The 18,937-nt window shown below is 38.5% G+C and overlaps 1 protein-coding gene across 2 annotated transcripts in view; it reads left to right on the top strand.

The window, feature by feature from the left end:
• Positions 1-12,862, top strand: part of ssh1a (slingshot protein phosphatase 1a) — a 41,221-nt gene extending 28,359 nt beyond the window's left edge. For both annotated transcript variants that reach the window (XM_056263818.1, XM_056263819.1), the window contains 12 exons: positions 2,139-2,203; positions 4,116-4,237; positions 4,333-4,401; positions 4,630-4,695; positions 5,777-5,971; positions 8,156-8,249; positions 8,498-8,626; positions 9,026-9,072; positions 9,404-9,550; positions 9,651-9,851; positions 10,302-10,995; positions 11,083-12,862. In XM_056263818.1, coding sequence (XP_056119793.1) covers positions 2,139-2,203; positions 4,116-4,237; positions 4,333-4,401; positions 4,630-4,695; positions 5,777-5,971; positions 8,156-8,249; positions 8,498-8,626; positions 9,026-9,072; positions 9,404-9,550; positions 9,651-9,851; positions 10,302-10,995; positions 11,083-12,156 — 2,903 coding nt within the window. In that variant the 3' untranslated portion in view covers positions 12,157-12,862. The remainder of the gene's footprint in view (positions 1-2,138; positions 2,204-4,115; positions 4,238-4,332; positions 4,402-4,629; positions 4,696-5,776; positions 5,972-8,155; positions 8,250-8,497; positions 8,627-9,025; positions 9,073-9,403; positions 9,551-9,650; positions 9,852-10,301; positions 10,996-11,082) is intronic.
• The last annotated feature ends 6,075 nt before the right edge of the window (positions 12,863-18,937 follow it).

Below are 18,937 nucleotides of genomic sequence, written 5' to 3'. Positions count from 1 at the left end.
TAATGCATCCTTGCTGAAAAAAAAAGTATTAATTTCTTTTTAAAAAATTACTTAATTAGGCTACTCCAAACTTTGAATGGTAGTGCATACTATAAATTTCAGTGCTCAAACCCCTTTTACCAAGTGTTTATAATGTTTAAAATGACTCTTATAAGTGAGTGCATTATTAAACAAAGATAAAAGTGTTGTTGTGTCTGTTTGGCCTCTTGTTTAAATCATTGTTGTGAGCAGATTTGTTTTAGTATAAGGTTTTGGCTACTTTCATTTTAAACACATCCTATTTCAGTTTTTTCAGTATTTCAGTCATATTGACGGATCATAACAAAAACCGTGAAATTAAACGATGAATCACTGTCAAAATCATAACAATCAGTCAGAATAAATATTTAATTAACAGCTCATGCAGAAATGCAAATTCTGTCCAGATTTACTCATCATAATGTTACTCCAAACCTGCATGACTTTCTTCAGTAAAGGAAAAGAAGCGATTCTTTTTTTTTAAATGATGTACTGGTCGCTTTTTTCCGTGCACATAATGTGAATTGGGGCTGGACTTTTAAGCTTGAAAAAGAATGCAACAAAAGTGATCCACATGACTTGTGAGAGAAACGGCAATGTCAACAATTTGTGAATGAATCAAACTTGAGTTGCTTCACAAAAGCAGTTTGTTTGTTCATGAGTTGGACTGATCTGGCTCTTGAATCCTGGCTCAATGATTCGATCACAATGATTCTTCAGTTAACAGTGTGCTGGTGGGGAAGATATCCCTCTGTTTGTGCTGCATATGATTTCAGAAGACTTTCATTATAACACACAATATGGATCATTTTAACATAACCTTTATGGTACTTTTGCTTCTATTTTGAAGCTTGAAGCTCCAATCCCTATTCATTCTAATTGCATGGAGGGAACAAGACCTGTACATTCTGCAGAATTTCTCGCTTTGTGTTTCTTGGAACTCAAATAGGTTTGTAACGACATGAATGTGAGTAAAAGATGATGAAATGTAATTTTTAGAGTAAACTATTCCTTTAACGATGATTCTCAGTCTTGCATGCTTCTGATCAAAGCTGTGCCCTGGGATCCTGTTCTGCCTTAGGGGTTCATTTACATATCAGTTTTGATCAGATAAGCATGTAAAGTTATGTAAATTATTGTCACGGAGACCCAGAAGACCAAGAGGCTTGTTCTGTTGGAGGAGAAAACATACCCCTTCTTTTCATACATGTCCCAAATGCAAAGCAGCCAATAAACCATAGAGAACATCATCTGTTTTGTTAAGTATACATGACAAGATCTATCTTTTTATCTGAGTTTATTTGGTTTTCACGTTTCTGGCTTTGTTCTTAACCTCCTCGCACACTTTGATTGGCCTCCCACATGTCCCACAGCAGTTACATCATAGCTTCATTGATTCTGCCAAAGCCTACAAGAGTAGGAGGAGGTTTGTTTGGGTAGGAACACACCACAGTCAGATGTCACAGGAGTTAGTCTGTCTGTGTTGAGGAGGAGAATGAAATGTAAACAGATCGTGTGTATTCAAGACTTGGAATCTTTTATTGACTTGCATCAAAAGGGGCGGGGCTAGAATAAGATGACTTTCAGGTTGTCAGATTTATAATTATTGATACTTTTGGCACAAAGGGCGGAACTTATTTACACATACCTGATCACAATGCAACCGAACGTTGCTTATTCATGTCAAAGTTTACCGTTTAATTAAATAGGATTATACTGTGTGAGACATGTAAACGCAAGCCAAGAAGCAACTAATTTTTCTTATTACAAAGCACATTTTCTCCGCATTACCTTTGTGCATTTGGACACTTGTACTCTGGATTCTCGTAAAATCAGTAGCGCTATAAGAACGTTAATCAAAAGCATACCGTTGTCTTCCCACCCAACACTTAAAGACTGATTCGTGTCACTCAGCAGGCGTTCTTCTTGGCATGCTTGCTCTTATAAACCTTAGTTCACTCCTTACTTTCATGACATCACTTTAAAGTCAGCTTGTTTACTGTTATGGTTGTTTTTCTTCAATAGATTTCCGATATGGGTTTGAGACGCCACTGGTGTCAATGTAAACAAAATAGTCGTCATGGTTTTGTTTGGAATGTAACAATGGTTTATCTCAACAGGTGACTTACCTCAGCATCTACAGGTGATGATCAACATTCTTCGATCTGAAGACCGCATCAAACTGGTGAGAGAACACACAAGCTGTCAATGACTAACATTTTGGCAGTGCAGTAAGGCTGAATGGGTTTTATTGTCAACGTGTTGCCTGAAGCTTGTTTTCGTTTGCCGTGTGTATAAAGGCACGTTTAAATGTCTTACTAGCTGTTACTGAGGGTTCAATGGTGAAATATACAAATACAAGTGTCAATCACTTGTGACATGTCGATTTCTGTGCATGCATCTGCACTTGTCTTTAAAATGAAAGTTCTGTCATTGTTAACTAAACCTCGTCATGACATTCCAAACCCATCACAAAAGAATAATTTTAAAATATATGCGATCTGTGGTGGCACCATAAAAATGGTCCAAGAAGTTTTCTGAAAGCATAAAATAGCTTTGCGTGACAGTTATATCATTATTCTATATTGAACATTTTGCCTTCGTTGACTTTGATCACAAAAACCTATGGCGTTTGGTGTCAAATTATGTCATTTTTACAGTCTATTCGTCTTTTTGATAGCTCCAGTGGATAGTCAGTGATTTCAGTCTGTTCCTTACACAAAACAATACTGTATGAATTAAAAACCGTGGTTCTCAACCAGGGGTTAAAGTTATATTAACACAATCTTAATTAACATAGGAAAAAAATAGTTTCTTCGTTTTTGTTACAATAGAAGTACCAGAGGTACATATCAGCTTAGATAGGAGGGTCTTCGAATATTGTCTTGAATATTTGCCTTGGAGTCAAAAAGGTTGAGAACCACTGCTTTAGAAGACTTAAAGGAGAACTCCGGTGCAAAATGAACCTCGGGTGTAATAACACATTGGTACAGACTAAATCGTTCCCTGAGATTTGTTTTCATGATAATCGAATGTAAAGAGTTTTATCTCTAAAAACAGTTTAGCTTATAACGCTTGTATATTGGGCATCGAGTACCGGTAAGCAAAAAGAGATCGCTAGTTAATACCATTAACAAGGCTCAAATTAGCCCCACACTAACACGGCAGCATAATGAGTGTCCTTACATGCAAATTGAAGCATTGAGAACTTTGTAAGTGAATAGACAGTTTAATAAGAAGATACTTTACACAGACAGTACAGTTAGCGCATACAGACAGCAGCCATCTTGGAAAACAGTCTCGATCAGTCAAACCACGAACACGGTGATACGTGAGCTGAACTGTGACTTGGAATCTCATATGGTCCGTTGTTTCCGGAAGAAAGCACTGAGCGCATAAGAGAAGCACTGAACGCAACAGAGAAAATAAAAAAATAAATATAATTTATCTTATCTTCAATATCTACACGTACTGTTCGCTCACCTTAGTGGTTCGATTGATCGAGACTGTTTTCCAAGATGGCTCCTGTCTGTATGCGCTAACTGTACTGTCTGTGTAAAGTATCTTCTTATTAAACTGTCTATACACTTACAAAGTTCTCAATGCTTCGGTTTGCATTTAAGGACCCTCATTATGCTGCCGTGTTAGTGTGGGGCTAATTTGAGCCTTGTAATGGTATTAACTAGCGATCTCTTTTTGCTTACTCGATGCCCAATATACTAGCGTTATAAGCTAAACTGTTTTTAGAGATAAAACTCTTTATATTCGATTATCATGAAAACAAATCTCAGGGAACGATTTAGTCTGTACCAATGTGTTATTACACCTGAGGTTCATTTTGCGCCGGAGTTGTCCTTTAAATATAGTTTTATAGCTCTTTATAAGCTTGACAGGCGTATGGGGGAAAATGCTGCGTGAAGATTCTTCACAAGGCTCCTGTTGTGTGTTACTCAGAGAGAAATAAAAACATACGGGTTTGGAAAGACGTGAGGGTGAGTGAATAAAGACTGAGTTTTCATTTTCAGGTGATCTATTTTTGTAAGACAATGGGCTCTGTTTTTGCACTAAACAAAACTTATGTCAACTGTAATATGCAGGCGGTGCGGTTAGAGAGTGCGTGGTCAGACCGCGTGCGGTACATGGTGGTAGTCTACACAAATGGCCGTCAAGACACTGAGGAGAACATCTTGCTGGGGATGGACTTTAGCAACAAAGACAGGTGACTTCAATCAAACAGAACCGTTTAGGAGTTTTGTTTCCTCCTGCAGGGACATTACAGGACATAAAATAAGGGTGTTTTTCTTTCATTCACAGTAAGAACTGCTCTATTGGGATGGTGCTGCCTCTGTGGAGTGACACCAAGATTCATTTAGATGGTGATGGGTGAGTACTGCCCCCTCTGGGAATGGAGAGGAAATGCTGCCACTTCAGCATTTAATGCACAGATCTAGATGGCATTAATTCAAAACAATTTTGATTTGATTTGTCCACTGAAAATGAAGACTATGACAATATTAACAAGCATTCATTATTTACATTGTTATTTAGAAATGTTGTAGTTCTTTTATGACGTGTGATGGCCTTAGTTAACCTCTCTTCTCTTGTCTCCAGAGGCTTCAGTATGACTACCGCCGGGCGCACGCACATCTTCAAGCCGGTGTCAGTCCAGGCCATGTGGTGAGAAAATAAAGTCAATAATTAATGTATTAGAGCAATTTAAATTCACATTTTAGAAATTTCAGTCTGTAGCACATGCTGACCTATTAGAAGGATTTTGTGGTCATGTTCAACAATGGCTCTCCTTTTACCGGTTTTTCTTGTTAAAACTGTGTAAGAGGTCATTTAAGTGCTTAATTCACCCTAAAACACTCAAACAATTAAAAAAAATCATTCAGAACTGTTATTTCCAATCTTTCATGTTATTATTTATCTTACAATCAACTCTCTTGATCAGGTGAAGTTAAATAGTTTTTTTCACCAAGAGCCACTGTCTAGTTGGCTGGGTCAATTTATGCACTTGTTTGTTACTTGGGTAGAAAAAAAAAGCTCCTCAGGGGGTTGATGATGACATGAGTGAACTGTTTTTCAGATGTCCACAGGTGCTTTGGGAGTTTGACATCTTTAAATATAATAGAGTGCCACACTGCCATCTGGTGACTCATTCAAACATGTGGTAGTACCATGGTAGTGAATATCAGATCATCAGCTAAGCCATGTTTAACATGACACCTTGATATACCAATAAAGTAAACTATACCAATGATTACTGAACGATTGCCATATCCTCCACGCACTGCATGGATCTCCAACATACTGTCCAAAAAACACAGTAATACCATGGTACTTTTTAGTGAACAGAAGTTATGAGTGCTGATTCCAATGCAATTTTATAGCATTTAGACCTGTAGATCCTTTGCTCGTTCTGAAGCTGGGAATACAATGTTGCAATTATTTTGGTGCAGATCTGAGCGCAATTGCTGTTCATATATCCCCAAGCAAATTGAATCTAACTCACGAGGTCCCGAAACAAATGAGCCTGGTGGGAAAATGCCCTTAATCAACTGAGATTAGGGTTTTGTTTCACCAGTGTCATTTTTAACTCCATTTGAGACAGTCTTTGATCCTTTTTAAGATTATACTTTCTTTTATTGTGAAGCCATAGTATATGGACCCCAAAAAGAGAAACTCGCATCGTGATCATTTCCACATTTCCACAGGTCTCTCCATCTTGCTCACCTTTAACCTGCTCTTCCTTCAGGTCTGCATTGCAGATTTTGCACAAGGCATGTGAGGTGTCACGAAGGTACAACTATTTCCCCGGTGGCATGGCGCTCACGTGGACGGGGTACTACGAGAGCTGTATCGCCTCTGAACAGAGCTGCATCAACGAGTGGAATGCCATGCAGGACCTGGAAACACTGCGACCAGACTCTCCTGCAGTTTTTGTTGACAAGTGAGTGCAGAATCCTTGGCACTTGTGAAAACCACAGGCATATTTAATTCTACATTTTGATTTTTTTTTTTTTTTCATTGTCCTTTTGTGACCAACTGAGGCCATGAGCAAAACCAGACATATTTGTTCAGTGTTGTCACAATTTAATGTATCTGTAGGAACCAGGGTTTCCGTTGTCCGGTAATTACCGGACATTGGCCGGGAAAAAAATGAAATGTCCGACAAAATTAAATCTCTCCGGTCAAATTGTCCGATTAAAATTGCGTAATAATCCCACCCCCCTAACACAATATGAATTTGAGAATAAGCCTAAAATGTATAAAGCAAAAATACACCGACATTTGGCTATGTTATAAAGGAACAGGCTCTACCATTTGAAAGTTATTAAACAACATCGCATGCTGCATTTCAAATAAAGCGCACGCCTAGAACGGCTGCAATATAGACCTAAACAACGAACGATTGAGTGAGACGTTTCAAATATGGCCAGGCCCAGGCAGGCTAGCCTTAAACCTTATTTGCTTCTTATTTATTAATCCAGGCAAATTTGTTGATGAAACATTGATTTAAAATTAAGATACCATTTATACAAAACTAAATTTTCAAGCAAAAATAATATTCGAAGTTCGCTGGGTTGATTAGCTATTATTCGAAAATCGCACCCCTCCACCACATGCACGCACACATGCATTAGACTACACACCAGAGCATGTGAGCAAAGCGGAGTGGTGTGACGCTTATTATAAGTTAAAAAACTTAAACATACGTTTCATATTTATAAATAATATGAAGTTATTATTTTTTTATTTAATCTATGTTGATTATATGAAAAGGGAACCGCATGAGAAGAGTAAGATAGGATCATAAGATGACCAATATATCGGAAACCATTTGGAATGGGTCAGATTTTGACCAATATTTAGTTTTGTTTTGTAGAAAGCCTTTCTTTAAAGTTTATTTCGTTTTGTATAAATTGTATCTTCATTTTAATCAATGTTTCATCAACAAATTTGCCTGGATTAATAAATAAGAAGCAAATATAGTGGACAATATAATCAGAATACGGAGGCGCCGGCGCGTGCACACTTCATATGAAGTGTGCATTTCTCTCTCTACGCATTCACTACTGCGAAGATGGCGAGTCTGCATCGTCAACTTTATCAATTAATCAACAATTCAAATGTTTCATGCATAATCATTACTTTCGCCGGTTCTTTGTGGCAAGGTTTATTTCAGGTGTTGCGTGATATCTCTGTGCCCAAGTATCAGTGCTTCGCCTGTGTAGAGTCTCCGCAACGGCGATAGATTGAAACGTGCGTCCGAGTGAAGATTGCGCAACTCGCGCAGCGCGTCGTCCATGCATCTGATAGCAGCGGACACGAGCGCTCAGCTTGATTTCAAAAACAACTGATTTTAGTGCTAGATCTCTTATTTAATAGCAAACTAAATGAATGATCTGCTAGTTAAGTGGAGCTGTTTTATTTATTTGTATTAGGTACATCCGTGCCTCAATGTTTCAAAAAGTGAATGTGTGTGAAACCATAGTAAAAAACAATTGGTGTTGATTGACGCCAATCGGACGTTCATGTTTTTTCCGTCTATTTGAAAGTTAGGCTAATAATAACATGTTGCATTCTATACGGCCTGATTATGTCATTTTTTAAGTAGGCTATAGCCTGCCTCCAGTTTTCCTCAACTTGACTTATTAAGAGGCGATATTTGACCGGCATATCATCAAAATGTCCGTTAAACGAAACGAAAATGTCACTTTGACCGGCACCATTTTTTTCTAGCGGAAACTCTGGTAGGAACTGAGGAGATGCACTTTGAGTAAAGTTTTAAAAGAGAAGGGTGTAATGCAATTGGTTGAGCTAGTGAGCTAGAGGTAGAGCAATTGATTGCTGTGTTGAGCTAATCATGATGGTCAAACAAACATGTGAACATCAAAAAAATAATACATTTCTTAAAATTCTTAATTTCTATGTAAAATTAAAAATATATTGTGTGGGTAGATTTTTTGTATGTTTTCTTGTATATGCTTTTTATATATTTTGTTTTATATATTTTCCCAAACAGTAATAATATTAATAAAAAAGTCAAACAAATTAAACAACAACCTTCACCTTGAAATGATGCTCTTTCTTGAACCCTTGATCTACATTGTGTTCTGTTTCTGTTTCTCAGGCCAACAGAGAGGGAGAGGACAGAATGTTTAATCAAATCCAGACTCAGGAGTATCATGATGTACCAGGACTTTGAAAATGTCACGTCCAAAGAGGTCAGCGGGAAATGCAGAGTGCATAAAAACGCAGTTACACTTTGACATACTGAGTGATATATTTCACGACAGGCTCAAAATCATAAGTGGTCACAGGAGAAACATTTGAGACGCGTTGCTACCAGGATCCAGCGATGTGTCTCGGCTGAACTCTTGTGATCAGATTTCAGGAGACTGATCTTAACAACAGTTGTAAACTCAACAATTGTTGAGTCTGCAAGTCAATAATGATGTGTGTTTTTCCTTAGATTCGTAATGAGCTGGAACAACAGATGAACCGCAACCTGAAAGAGTACAAAGAGTTCATAGACAATGAGATGCTGCTTATTCTTGGGCAGATGGACAAAGCCACTCTCATCTTTGACCACCTTTATCTGGTTAGTGCTGCTTTTATCAGACCCCCCACCGTTTCCCCCTCTTTTTTATTGGTTTTATCATATAATGATGAGCAAATCGCATCTACCCCAAATGACCCTACCCCACAATTAAAAAATAATCCTTAAAAATAAAGTAATTAATGAATTATCCAAAATATAAAAAACTGATGAAAATTTACATCAAATAACCGATTGGTTAAATACGTACAAAATAAAATGCAAATAAAAGCTGAGATTTTGAAGCACTTGTTTGATAAGAAGTTTGACAAGGAAGTTAGTTTTAATTTATTAATGTAAAGCTTGTTAGTTCTGTAGAAAAGCAGATGATATTTGTCATATATGGGGCACTAGATGCCAATTTCCCTAAAAAGCCAGTTATTTGCATCGTTCATTTTTCAGGGCTCTGAATGGAATGCTTCTAATCTAGAGGAACTTCAGGAAACTGGGTGAGTTTTACCTTTTACTGGCATCCACAGTTTGTTTTCCTCCCATATTGTTGTTTTTTTCAAGAGACTTCTTCTCTAAATGGGTTAATGTTCGGTAAATGTGAAAGCTTAAGGTGAGTATGTATCATATCACCTCTTAAAGGGCAACATTTTCTCCCGTTTCAGCTAAAGTTCAGAGTAAAGCCATCAAAGCTGTTTCTTTTACTGCAAGAAGCAGGGTGTATTTTTAGTACCTTATGTAAGGAACAAGAATAAACTTGCATGCAGTGTGGATTTCTATTGTTGTCCAGATGTAATAATGGCATCTCCTCATTTCAATTCATTGCTTTAGGGTGGGCTACATCTTAAATGTTACAAGGGAAATAGATAACTTTTTCCCAGGAACATTCTCCTACCACAACATCCGAGTGTACGACGACGAGGCCACAGACTTACTGGCTCACTGGAACGAAACCTACAACTTTATTGTCAAAGCAAAGTAAGGCACTTATCTAAAAAAAAAAAAAAAAAGCAACATACTTTTCTCTTTCCTTATGATTTTTCACACCCTCCGTGCTGTTTTGTTCTGTACTCTACAGAAAGAATCAATCCAAATGCTTGGTTCACTGTAAGATGGGCGTAAGCCGCTCCGCCTCTACTGTAATAGCATATGCAATGAAAGAGAACGGCTGGACTCTGGAGAAAGCATATAACTTTGTCAAACAGAAGCGCAGTATCACCCGTCCCAATGCCAGCTTCATGAGACAGCTGGCGGAGTATGAGGGCATACTGGATGCCAGGTACAAGAGAAATGTCCTTTTTTATTGTAATCTGGTATGTGTATTACTTGTTAATGGTTTACCCAAAAAATATTTATTTGTGCACATTTCTTTCTTCTGTGTACCAGATATTTTGAAAGATGTCTTTTTTATTTATTTTTTACAATAAAAGTTAGGGCCCAGTGTTGCTTTTGGAACACATTGACTTTCATTGTATAGACAAGACACAATCTTTTCTTTCTTTATTTATAATATAAGTATAATTATAAGTAATTGTAAATAAATAAATAAAATATTTAGATAAAAAATTTATCCCCAAAAAATTTTGATTAAAAATACGACAAATCAAATCGATTAATCAAGGAAACATTCTTTCCTGAAACTATCTTCTTTTTTAGTTTTGGAGAATAAAGTAAGTCACACAGGTTTGAAACGACATGGGTTTTAAAGCTTTGTCTTTTTTCCTTTCAGTAAGCAGCGTCATAACCGCCTGTGGCATCCTGATTCCGATTGCGATCACCCTGACTGTGAGCAAGCTGCTTCCCCTTGCTGTGTGAATGCAGAGACTGTGGATCACGTCACCCCTGACCCCACTAACCCCAGGGTCACCGTATGCTGTGAGCCTACCGCCCACTCCTCTCCAATTAGCCTAGATCTTGACCCCGGCCACCCACAAAACTACCACTACTACTTCCGCCGCCTGTCTGACTCGGCCCTCGACAGCAACCCTTCCACGCCTGTCCATGCACAGCCTCTGGTGGATGTAGATTGTGTCTTCATCGAGGTTGCCGATGTGGAGCAAGATGCGCTTCTTGACGATGAAACCATCGAAGGGTGCGACGGCCCTCAGTTACCCCATTTCGGTGTCCCAGAAGAGGGTACGACCGCTCGAACCAGTTCTCGAGGGGCGGAGCCTTTGGAGGAACTACGTCTACGTTTGGAGTTCAGCACGGTGGAGGAGGAGGATGAAGAGGAGGCTCAGAAAGAGCAAGCAGAAATGGAGGCGTTAGCAGAGGGAACGAAGAAAGGAGATGGAAATGAGGGAGGAAGGAAGGATAGTGAGGAGTTGTCAAATAAAAAGGGGATTGAACTTGCAAGCCTGAACCATCTGTGCAATGAGAACTCCAACAACAATAACCACCTCAGAACGCAACAAAAGCTCACTGTAAGTTTCTCGCATGATCGCACCTAGCACCATTTGCATCACATATTATTTGCATTACATCGTTGTTTCTTGTCTTTTCTTGTTCAGGAAAGTGCCCATCTGAAGCAGCATGCTAAGCCGAGGCTTGCTCCTGGTTTGTTGTTCGCCTCCAAGCCCACCCAGAGTGCTCTGTTGGAGACTAACAGACAAGGCCTTGCCCCTTTACCCCTCAACAGTGTTATCTCTATACCCAATATCTCTATTCAGACGCCACCCTGTGCCAACTTGCCCATGACAGCCAAGTGTGGCAAGCTTGCCTCAGATCTGTGCCTTGATGCCAATGCAATGCCCTCGGGGCATAAAGATAAGCCAGAAAGCAAATCTCTTGACAAAGAAACTGAGAACCGGACTCCGATTCTTGAGGCCAAAGGGGAAGGAGATTTCAGACAGAAAAAGACTGATGCACAAGGTTCCTCTGCTCTACACAGGAACGAGAGAGAGATGAAGGGCTTGGAGAAGGCGGAGCCCGCTTGTTCTCCACAACAACAAGAGACCCTGATGCAGCTGCAACGCTCTGGCCTTGTTCGTCGCCGAAAAGAGCGATTGGAAAAACTCTCCGGTCTCTTCCAGGAGCGTGCACGTGCAAACGAGCAACGGGGAGCAGGTTCAAGCAAAATCGAGGATGCAACAAACAATTCCAGTGAATTGCCTTTTGGAACACGGGCAGAGTTCGCTACCGAAGCAGAAGTGCCACTGACGAATGAAGTCTTGTTGGCGGTCCTTGGGTCAGGTGGCCAGACACCGGTCTCCTCCCCGCATGGTTCCACGCTCACCCGCAGCTCCAGCAGCGACAGCCTCCGCAGCGTACGTGGCAAACCAGGCCTTGTGCGTCAACGTACCCAAGAAATTGAAGCCCGAATGCGACTTGCAGGACTTACTGTACCTTCTCGACTAAAGCGTTCCAACTCTCTCGCCAAACTAGGCAGCCTCACCTTCTCATCTGAGGACTTGTGCTCAGCATGCTCCTCTGATGCAGGGACCCTTCTCATGCTGTCATTGTCCCCAGAACCTGAGCACTCACTCAGCCCAGAATGGGCCAGACCGTGGCCCTCTTCCTCGTCCTCCACCAACATGGAGGTCTTCAACCAAGGCGAAGCTGGGCCTAAAGAGTCCAAGAGCTGACAGCGGGCAACAGTTTTAGAGCAACAGTACCTTTGGTTTCAGCTTCACCTGGAGTTCTGCAGCAATGTTACTGAGATATTTATATTTATATATTTTTTAAACATTTCAGCCACTTGGGGAAAATTGGCCATTCACAGAAGTTCTTGAGGTGAACAGATCTAACAAGTTGGGTAAACAGTGTCTTCTACAAAAGAATTGCTTTCTTTTATGAATATAAAAATAATATTCAATGAATCCAAAACCTTCTGGACAGGCTCAATAGATGTGTATTGCACTGAGTGACGAACAGCTCATGAGGTTTTCACTGCTCTTCCTCTCTGCTGTTCTGAAGCAAAATAAGCACTCGCCATCCCAGAGGCCATTACTTGAAAGCGTCAAAATAGACTATTGTGTAATGTTTCCATCAGCCCACCCATTTATCGCTCCATAAATCACTTAATCGTCACCCGGTATGAGTCACAGATTCCTTCGGACATGGTCACACATTTGAAAAGGGTTTTAAAAAAAATCATACACCCTGCTGTGCTCATGCTTCCTGGCTGGATGGTGAAAGGAAATGGACTCTTTGCCGTGATTAGGAAAGTTTTTTTGTATGCTGATGGACTCTTTTTTCATTCACAAAGCACTGATGATTCACTCACAGGTTTCAAAGTAGTACCTCATACCAGTACAGTACTGTTCGTAAGCCAGGCAGATAACTAAACAGGATGACAGTGTGTGTGGAGGCTCATTGGGAAAGCTGATGGAGGACCACCAAAAGGAGATTTGTTTGGGATTCTTCCATCTTTTTAATACTTGATGATGGTGTTGAAAGACGATAAGAAAATCAGAGGCAACTTCAAGCTGCTGTTTTCAATCCACTGAAACGCTCATAGATGCAGTTTCTGATCTTACGAATGTGACTGTCCATGTTGCTGTCAAAATAGCGGTAGGGTTTTGGGGAAATGTTTGGGTCACTATTACTGTTACAGTCTCTAATAGCACATACTTGTTCTTGTAGAGATTTTATATCATTGCAAACTCCTCCATAGTAGTTTCTCTAGCAGAAGAGCTGCTCCATGTTTCCAAATGTGATACAAATGAATCATTTACCCATGTAAAGAGTGACTGTTATTTTTAAGGACTTGTTCCTGAGGCAGTGGCTTTTTTATGCCAAGCGGAACTTTGCAGATGATTCCCACCATGTTATGGCTTTACTGTTCTAACTCTTTTTCCTGTTTGTACTCGCTGTCAATTTTCCATAATGAAATCAAAGTAAGGTAGATTGGACTGAAGATGGTCGCGCTGAAACAAGATCAGACAACAATTACAAGGGAAAGGTGTGGAATGGTTTCAATAACTGTTAAACTGTGAGTGTGTGTCTGTCTGGGTGAATCTCACAAAAGCATATCCAGGTCACATTTCGCCCCAAAAAATCAGAAGAGAAAAAATTTATTTTAAACTATATTAAATTCACATTTTGCATTTAGGAACTGAACCCCTTTTTTATGACCATAAACATTGTCTTTTTTTATTCTCATTGCTCTCAATGGAAATTCCCTTTAAATTCATACTAATGCAGTGTAATAAAAAGACTGCTTATACTACTACTACTTGAATTGGCATAAAATAAAAGCCATACAACAAATATTACAATGATTTATAAATACTTTACAATCTAATACATCAAGAATATATTGTTTTGCAATAAAGTAACAAAATATATATATATTTTAAGCATTACAGTAATGGTAATTTAAAAAATAGGATTCATTTTAAGCGTTTAAGCAAAATATAATTCCTTGTTTTGGATTTTATAGATTTTATTTGATATTTGGGGTGAAAAAAAAAAGTACCAGACATGTTTTTGACAGTGATAATCACCTCTGTGTCTGAGGACACTTGCCATACCAGCTGATGTGATCACACAAGCTTTGATAACAAACCCACCAATGCATCAATCCAACTGTTTGTTCATACCCTGGTGTCTGATTACAGCTCGAGTTAAAGTACTTGAGGTTTATTATAATGCAGCATACTTTTCCAATATTTTTTAAACTGATTTTGTACATGGATCTATGCTACCACATGGAGTTTGAGCAACAGAAATGTGAAGTTTGCGAGTGAGCGGTGCCTTGAACAGCGGCTACACCATTACTGTGAACTATTTATGAACACAAAAACCTTTCAGAGAATGTGTGTGCTGTGTGTTTTAATGTTAAAAACATGAGCAGGCTCATAGTATATACACTCGTCTCCGCTTCCTCACATGTACACAGCAGTACACTGTATGTAAATATGTATGTTGGTCATATAGCAGAATTGTGGTACTTCCATCTGAAAGTCAACTTGAATCAGTTCCTCTATCCTGTAGAATAGATGGTTGCCTGAATGATTTTTGGTTGATTGGACAAGTATCAACACTATTTAATATTCCTTCTGGGGCCTGAATATAAAATCTAAGAGGAAAAATAAGCCAGAAAGCTGTTTTCTGTCATGAACCGTTACATGCATCCTTCTTGAATATGCCCTGAACAATCCTCTTCCCGCCGAAGTCTTTGCCATTTTGTGTCTGATGCCATATTGAGGTCAAATGTGAGTCAGAGATTACAGATTAAATGTTATTGGTTGCCTGCATTGTCTTGTGTCATCAACATCAAGTGCCTTACCCAGAAGCACTACTAGAGGCATTGTTCTGTGTTGACTCCCATTTGATAATGTTGCCAGCTAAGGCAGAGGCCAATGGGTTGCATGGGCACATTTTAAAGCTGGCAGACATTTTCCTACTGTACACTCCTACATTTTATTGTTGTATAAGACAAAATAGAAACCGATCATTGACATTTGGCATTATTTCATTTTGATTAAAGATGAAGACACTACAAACTCATGAGAGTTGTCAAGTTTGGGGAGGTTTTCCTTTCCAAAGGAGCAAGGAAGGATTTTATGCTTTTAAAGAATGAAGTGATAACCAAAGTTTTGTGTTGAGAATCGATATTAAATGACACATTTGTTGATGCTGTTGCTTATGGAACCATCATAGATTCAAGCTATTTGCATGGGAGAGACAGTGGCTTTTTAAAAAAAAGAATGTTACATTGGTTCTGTTCCCAAATCATCCATAGACTTTCCTCTAGTTGGATATTGAGCGTCATTTTGTGAATTAGCAATGCTGATTAATTGCGATGCTCACATAATAGGAGCGCTCGCTTCTCCTCACCAGGTCACCATTGTTCTCATTATTAAGTATGCAGTAATTTTTTTTCCTTTGTACTGCAGATTTGCTGTAGTTTCAATGCATATTGCACTTTGTACATTTTGTTGATGTACTGTATGTGTTTATTATGGGAATAAACTTTTTCATGCAATCTTTTTTGTTTTTCTTGTCATGTTTGCTACATTTACTGGCAAAATACTTTAATCTAGGCCATTTTAGACTCTTTTTTTGATTGGTTAACCCACTCTACTATAGTATTATGACATCATAGTGTGCCATCTGTGCTCAGTATATTCTGGCATGGTTGTGCCGTTAGAGCAGCTTATGCAACTACAGGCTAGACCTCCTTGCGCGCATGACGTCAGAGGTTTTATTGCAGGCTTTGAGGTTGTAAGAGGGTGGTTAATGACCTTCAAGTCTTCTCAGAATAAGTGCACATGATCGGTCTGTGCATTTCATTTTCTTGTTAATATAGGGGTGAAATGCAGCTGGTACTTTATAAATGGTCTTTTGTAAAGAAATAAAGTTATGCTAGTGGACAAATCAGTGAGGAAGCAGAAAATGCATGATCGTTGTCATTTATGATCAAAGGATGGAGATAAATGTAGTGAATTAGCTCTAAGAAATATTAATAATCAATAATAATGTGTTATAATTGATTATGAATATTTGGATCAGTTAATAGAATTAACTTAATGTAGTCAAATTAATATTACAATCAATTAACCTGTTTGTGCCGTGAACACTCTAATTCTAAGAAATGTACTTTTCCGGGGCATGGGAAATGTCTTTCGTACTGTACAGTACTATTCAAAGCCTGTCGTCAAAATCTAGGATTAGGGACTCCAGTATATGAGCTTGAGACATGGACATACGTGTGACATGAACAAGACTTTATTAACTAGACTAAACATTTAAACTATTCTAACATACACATACATACATGCATACAGTTTACCAAGGGAAAGAGCTGAAGCAGAATACAGGAAAGCAAGAAGTTATAGCATTGTTTGAAATTCAGCAGATCAACGGCCTGAGCAAACCATCAGTTTAGTTCTAACACGCCCTTCTTAAAAAGGGGTATATCAAAAAATGAGACTAAGTTTGATACTTGCATGTCTCGTCCATTTGAATTAAACTGTCCTGATGCAATTTGTTGAGGCTCCAGTTGATCTTTGCTGGTGTTGTCTTGATGAGAGAGAACCAGTGGGAGTCAGAGGATCTTTGGTGAATGGAAAGACAAGTCCGCCCACAGCCTGGCGCAAGCTTGGGGGTCCTTGGGAAACTTCTAGTTCAGCTTCATCTTCATATCAGGATTTCAGAAAGGAACTAACAGACTAAGAGACTAATCTTGTGATCAGTGATTTTTAAAGCGTGAAGATGTCACACCCTCTGGAGGGTTCTGAGCCAATAAGAAGTTGTTCCCTTTGGAGGGAATTTCTTTTACGACCTTTTGTGCAAGCAGGCCTTTGAACATGTCATTTCATTGGGTGTTTAACAAAAGAATCTTCAAGATTCTTATAATACGAATGTGTCACAAAGTTAGCAAAATGTAACGTAAATTAACAAATGGGGGACGAAGATTGGCGTTTATAGAGACTAAACATGCAACACAAGAGAGAATGAATACATAGGCAAAACCACATAAAAGGAAAATCATGAGATGGGAAAATTAGATACATGTTTGAGGTTTATACATTTCTCAAGTGGTTATATATAGAATATATAGGATTTAAAGGGTTTATTTCTCCTTCTCAGCAAGAATTAAGTGAGAGTCACAAGTCTCTGCAAATTCCTTTTGGGGTCGTAAAAAGTCTTATCAGTCTTAGTGTGTCCTGTAACAGGACACCGGGTTCTGCCAGTGTGTTAGCTTCATTTGGGATGTAAGTTTTGGGGGAAGTTTCATAGACCTTTGTTGGGAGAGTGAGTTTGCTGGATTATTCATCAAATATAATGAATAATTTGTGTCTGATTGGTCCAGATTTTATTCTGTATTGATGCTGTAGTTATTGATAAGGTAAGTAAGTGTCCCTAACAAGTATTTGGACACTTTTGTCACAATTAAAAAAATGTCTGAGGACACAGAAAGTATCCAACAATAATGTATGTCTTGTTTTATCTTTTAAAACAGTAACAAAACCTATTTTGATTCAAATGTGTGCTTGTGCACACCAAGGCTGCATTTATTTGTCCCAAAATACAGTAAAAAAAAATAGTAATATTGTAAATTAAAATAAGTTGTTTTGGTTTATTTAAAAAAAAAAGGTAATATTGTAAAAAATATTATTGGAAATTAAAAATGAATTAACAAATGTTTTCTATTTTAATATATTTTAAAATTTACGTTGTGTTGGCATAGCAACATTTTCAGCATCATTACTCCAGTCCAGTCTTCAGTGTTCAGTTCACATAATCCTTCAGAATCATTACAATATGATGATTTGGTGCTCTATATTTTTGTGAAAACCATGATACATTTGGTTATGTCTAGATCTTTTTTCTAGTAAAAAAAATAATAATTAAAAAAAATTAACTTATTTACTTATTGTAATTGCCCTTTGGTTTGATATTTTGTTATATAATGTAGTGACATCATACATTTTTAAGTGTGGCTGAAATGCCCAAATATTTTTTGGGGTCTGTGAAATAAATATGTCCTCCTGATGGTCTTGCAGAAGGAGTCACCAAGTTCTTCCACTTCAGTCTCAATGTCTGGTGAACTGTGTGCTGAAGTAATTTCTCCTTTATTATCTAAGAGAAAACGAGAGCATCCTGTTATGATCATTGCCATGGTGACCAGTCACATAACAGGAAGATTTATAAGGCTTTGTTCCCTTTGTATTTGCAGTTTCTTTTCGAGAAACTTTAGTCAGTATCTCTTTATGCGATCACAGTTTCTACTCCCCTTCTGTGAATTATATCAGGAAACTTCTAAACTTTGGCCACGGAGACTGGTACACGGCTGTAATACTGATAAAGTGGTACCACACTGATACCATGCTCTCCTCACGTCCTGTATCTCTGTTACCATGTCTCAGTTTACACTAGAGGTCCAGTGTACTTGTCTTTACGCTTACTGCTATTTTGAGAAAAGCACAGAGCCGCAAGACATGTCACACTATTACTTGGTATTATTGCACCCTTGGTGGAATGTGTGTAGGATTTGATCAAAGGAGTGTAGCTTAAAAAAGCTCCCTGAACAATTGAATCTGTAAATACAAAGAACTAAATTAAATACAGAGGGAGCGATTCTTAAAAACTGAGAATGCCTATGAAGTTGACACATTTACTGTAAGGGGATATAAACCGTACAGATAACAGCTCGGTTAACCTGCTGTGGGATAAAAGAGGAGTATGGTGATGTCATGTTTTTATGCTGAATAAAAGCCTTTGCTATGAGAAAAAATAAAACGAAGGCCTTAGGACGGTGGCAGATCTGTTAATAATAATAATAATAAGTCATACTTTTCTTTAAAGGCACAGTTTACCTAAAATTGAAAATTTTGTCATAATTTACTCACCCTCGTGTCATTTCAAACAAGGGGTGTAACGGATCGCATGATGATCGGTATGGACCAGGTCCAG

The sequence above is a fragment of the Rhinichthys klamathensis genome, unplaced genomic scaffold (genome assembly GCF_029890125.1).
Source record: "Rhinichthys klamathensis goyatoka isolate OS25496 unplaced genomic scaffold, OSU_Roscu_1.1 h1tg000210l_1, whole genome shotgun sequence".
NCBI classification, from domain to species: domain Eukaryota; kingdom Metazoa; phylum Chordata; class Actinopteri; order Cypriniformes; family Leuciscidae; genus Rhinichthys; species Rhinichthys klamathensis.
This window is presented reverse-complemented; position numbering and strand designations above follow the sequence as displayed.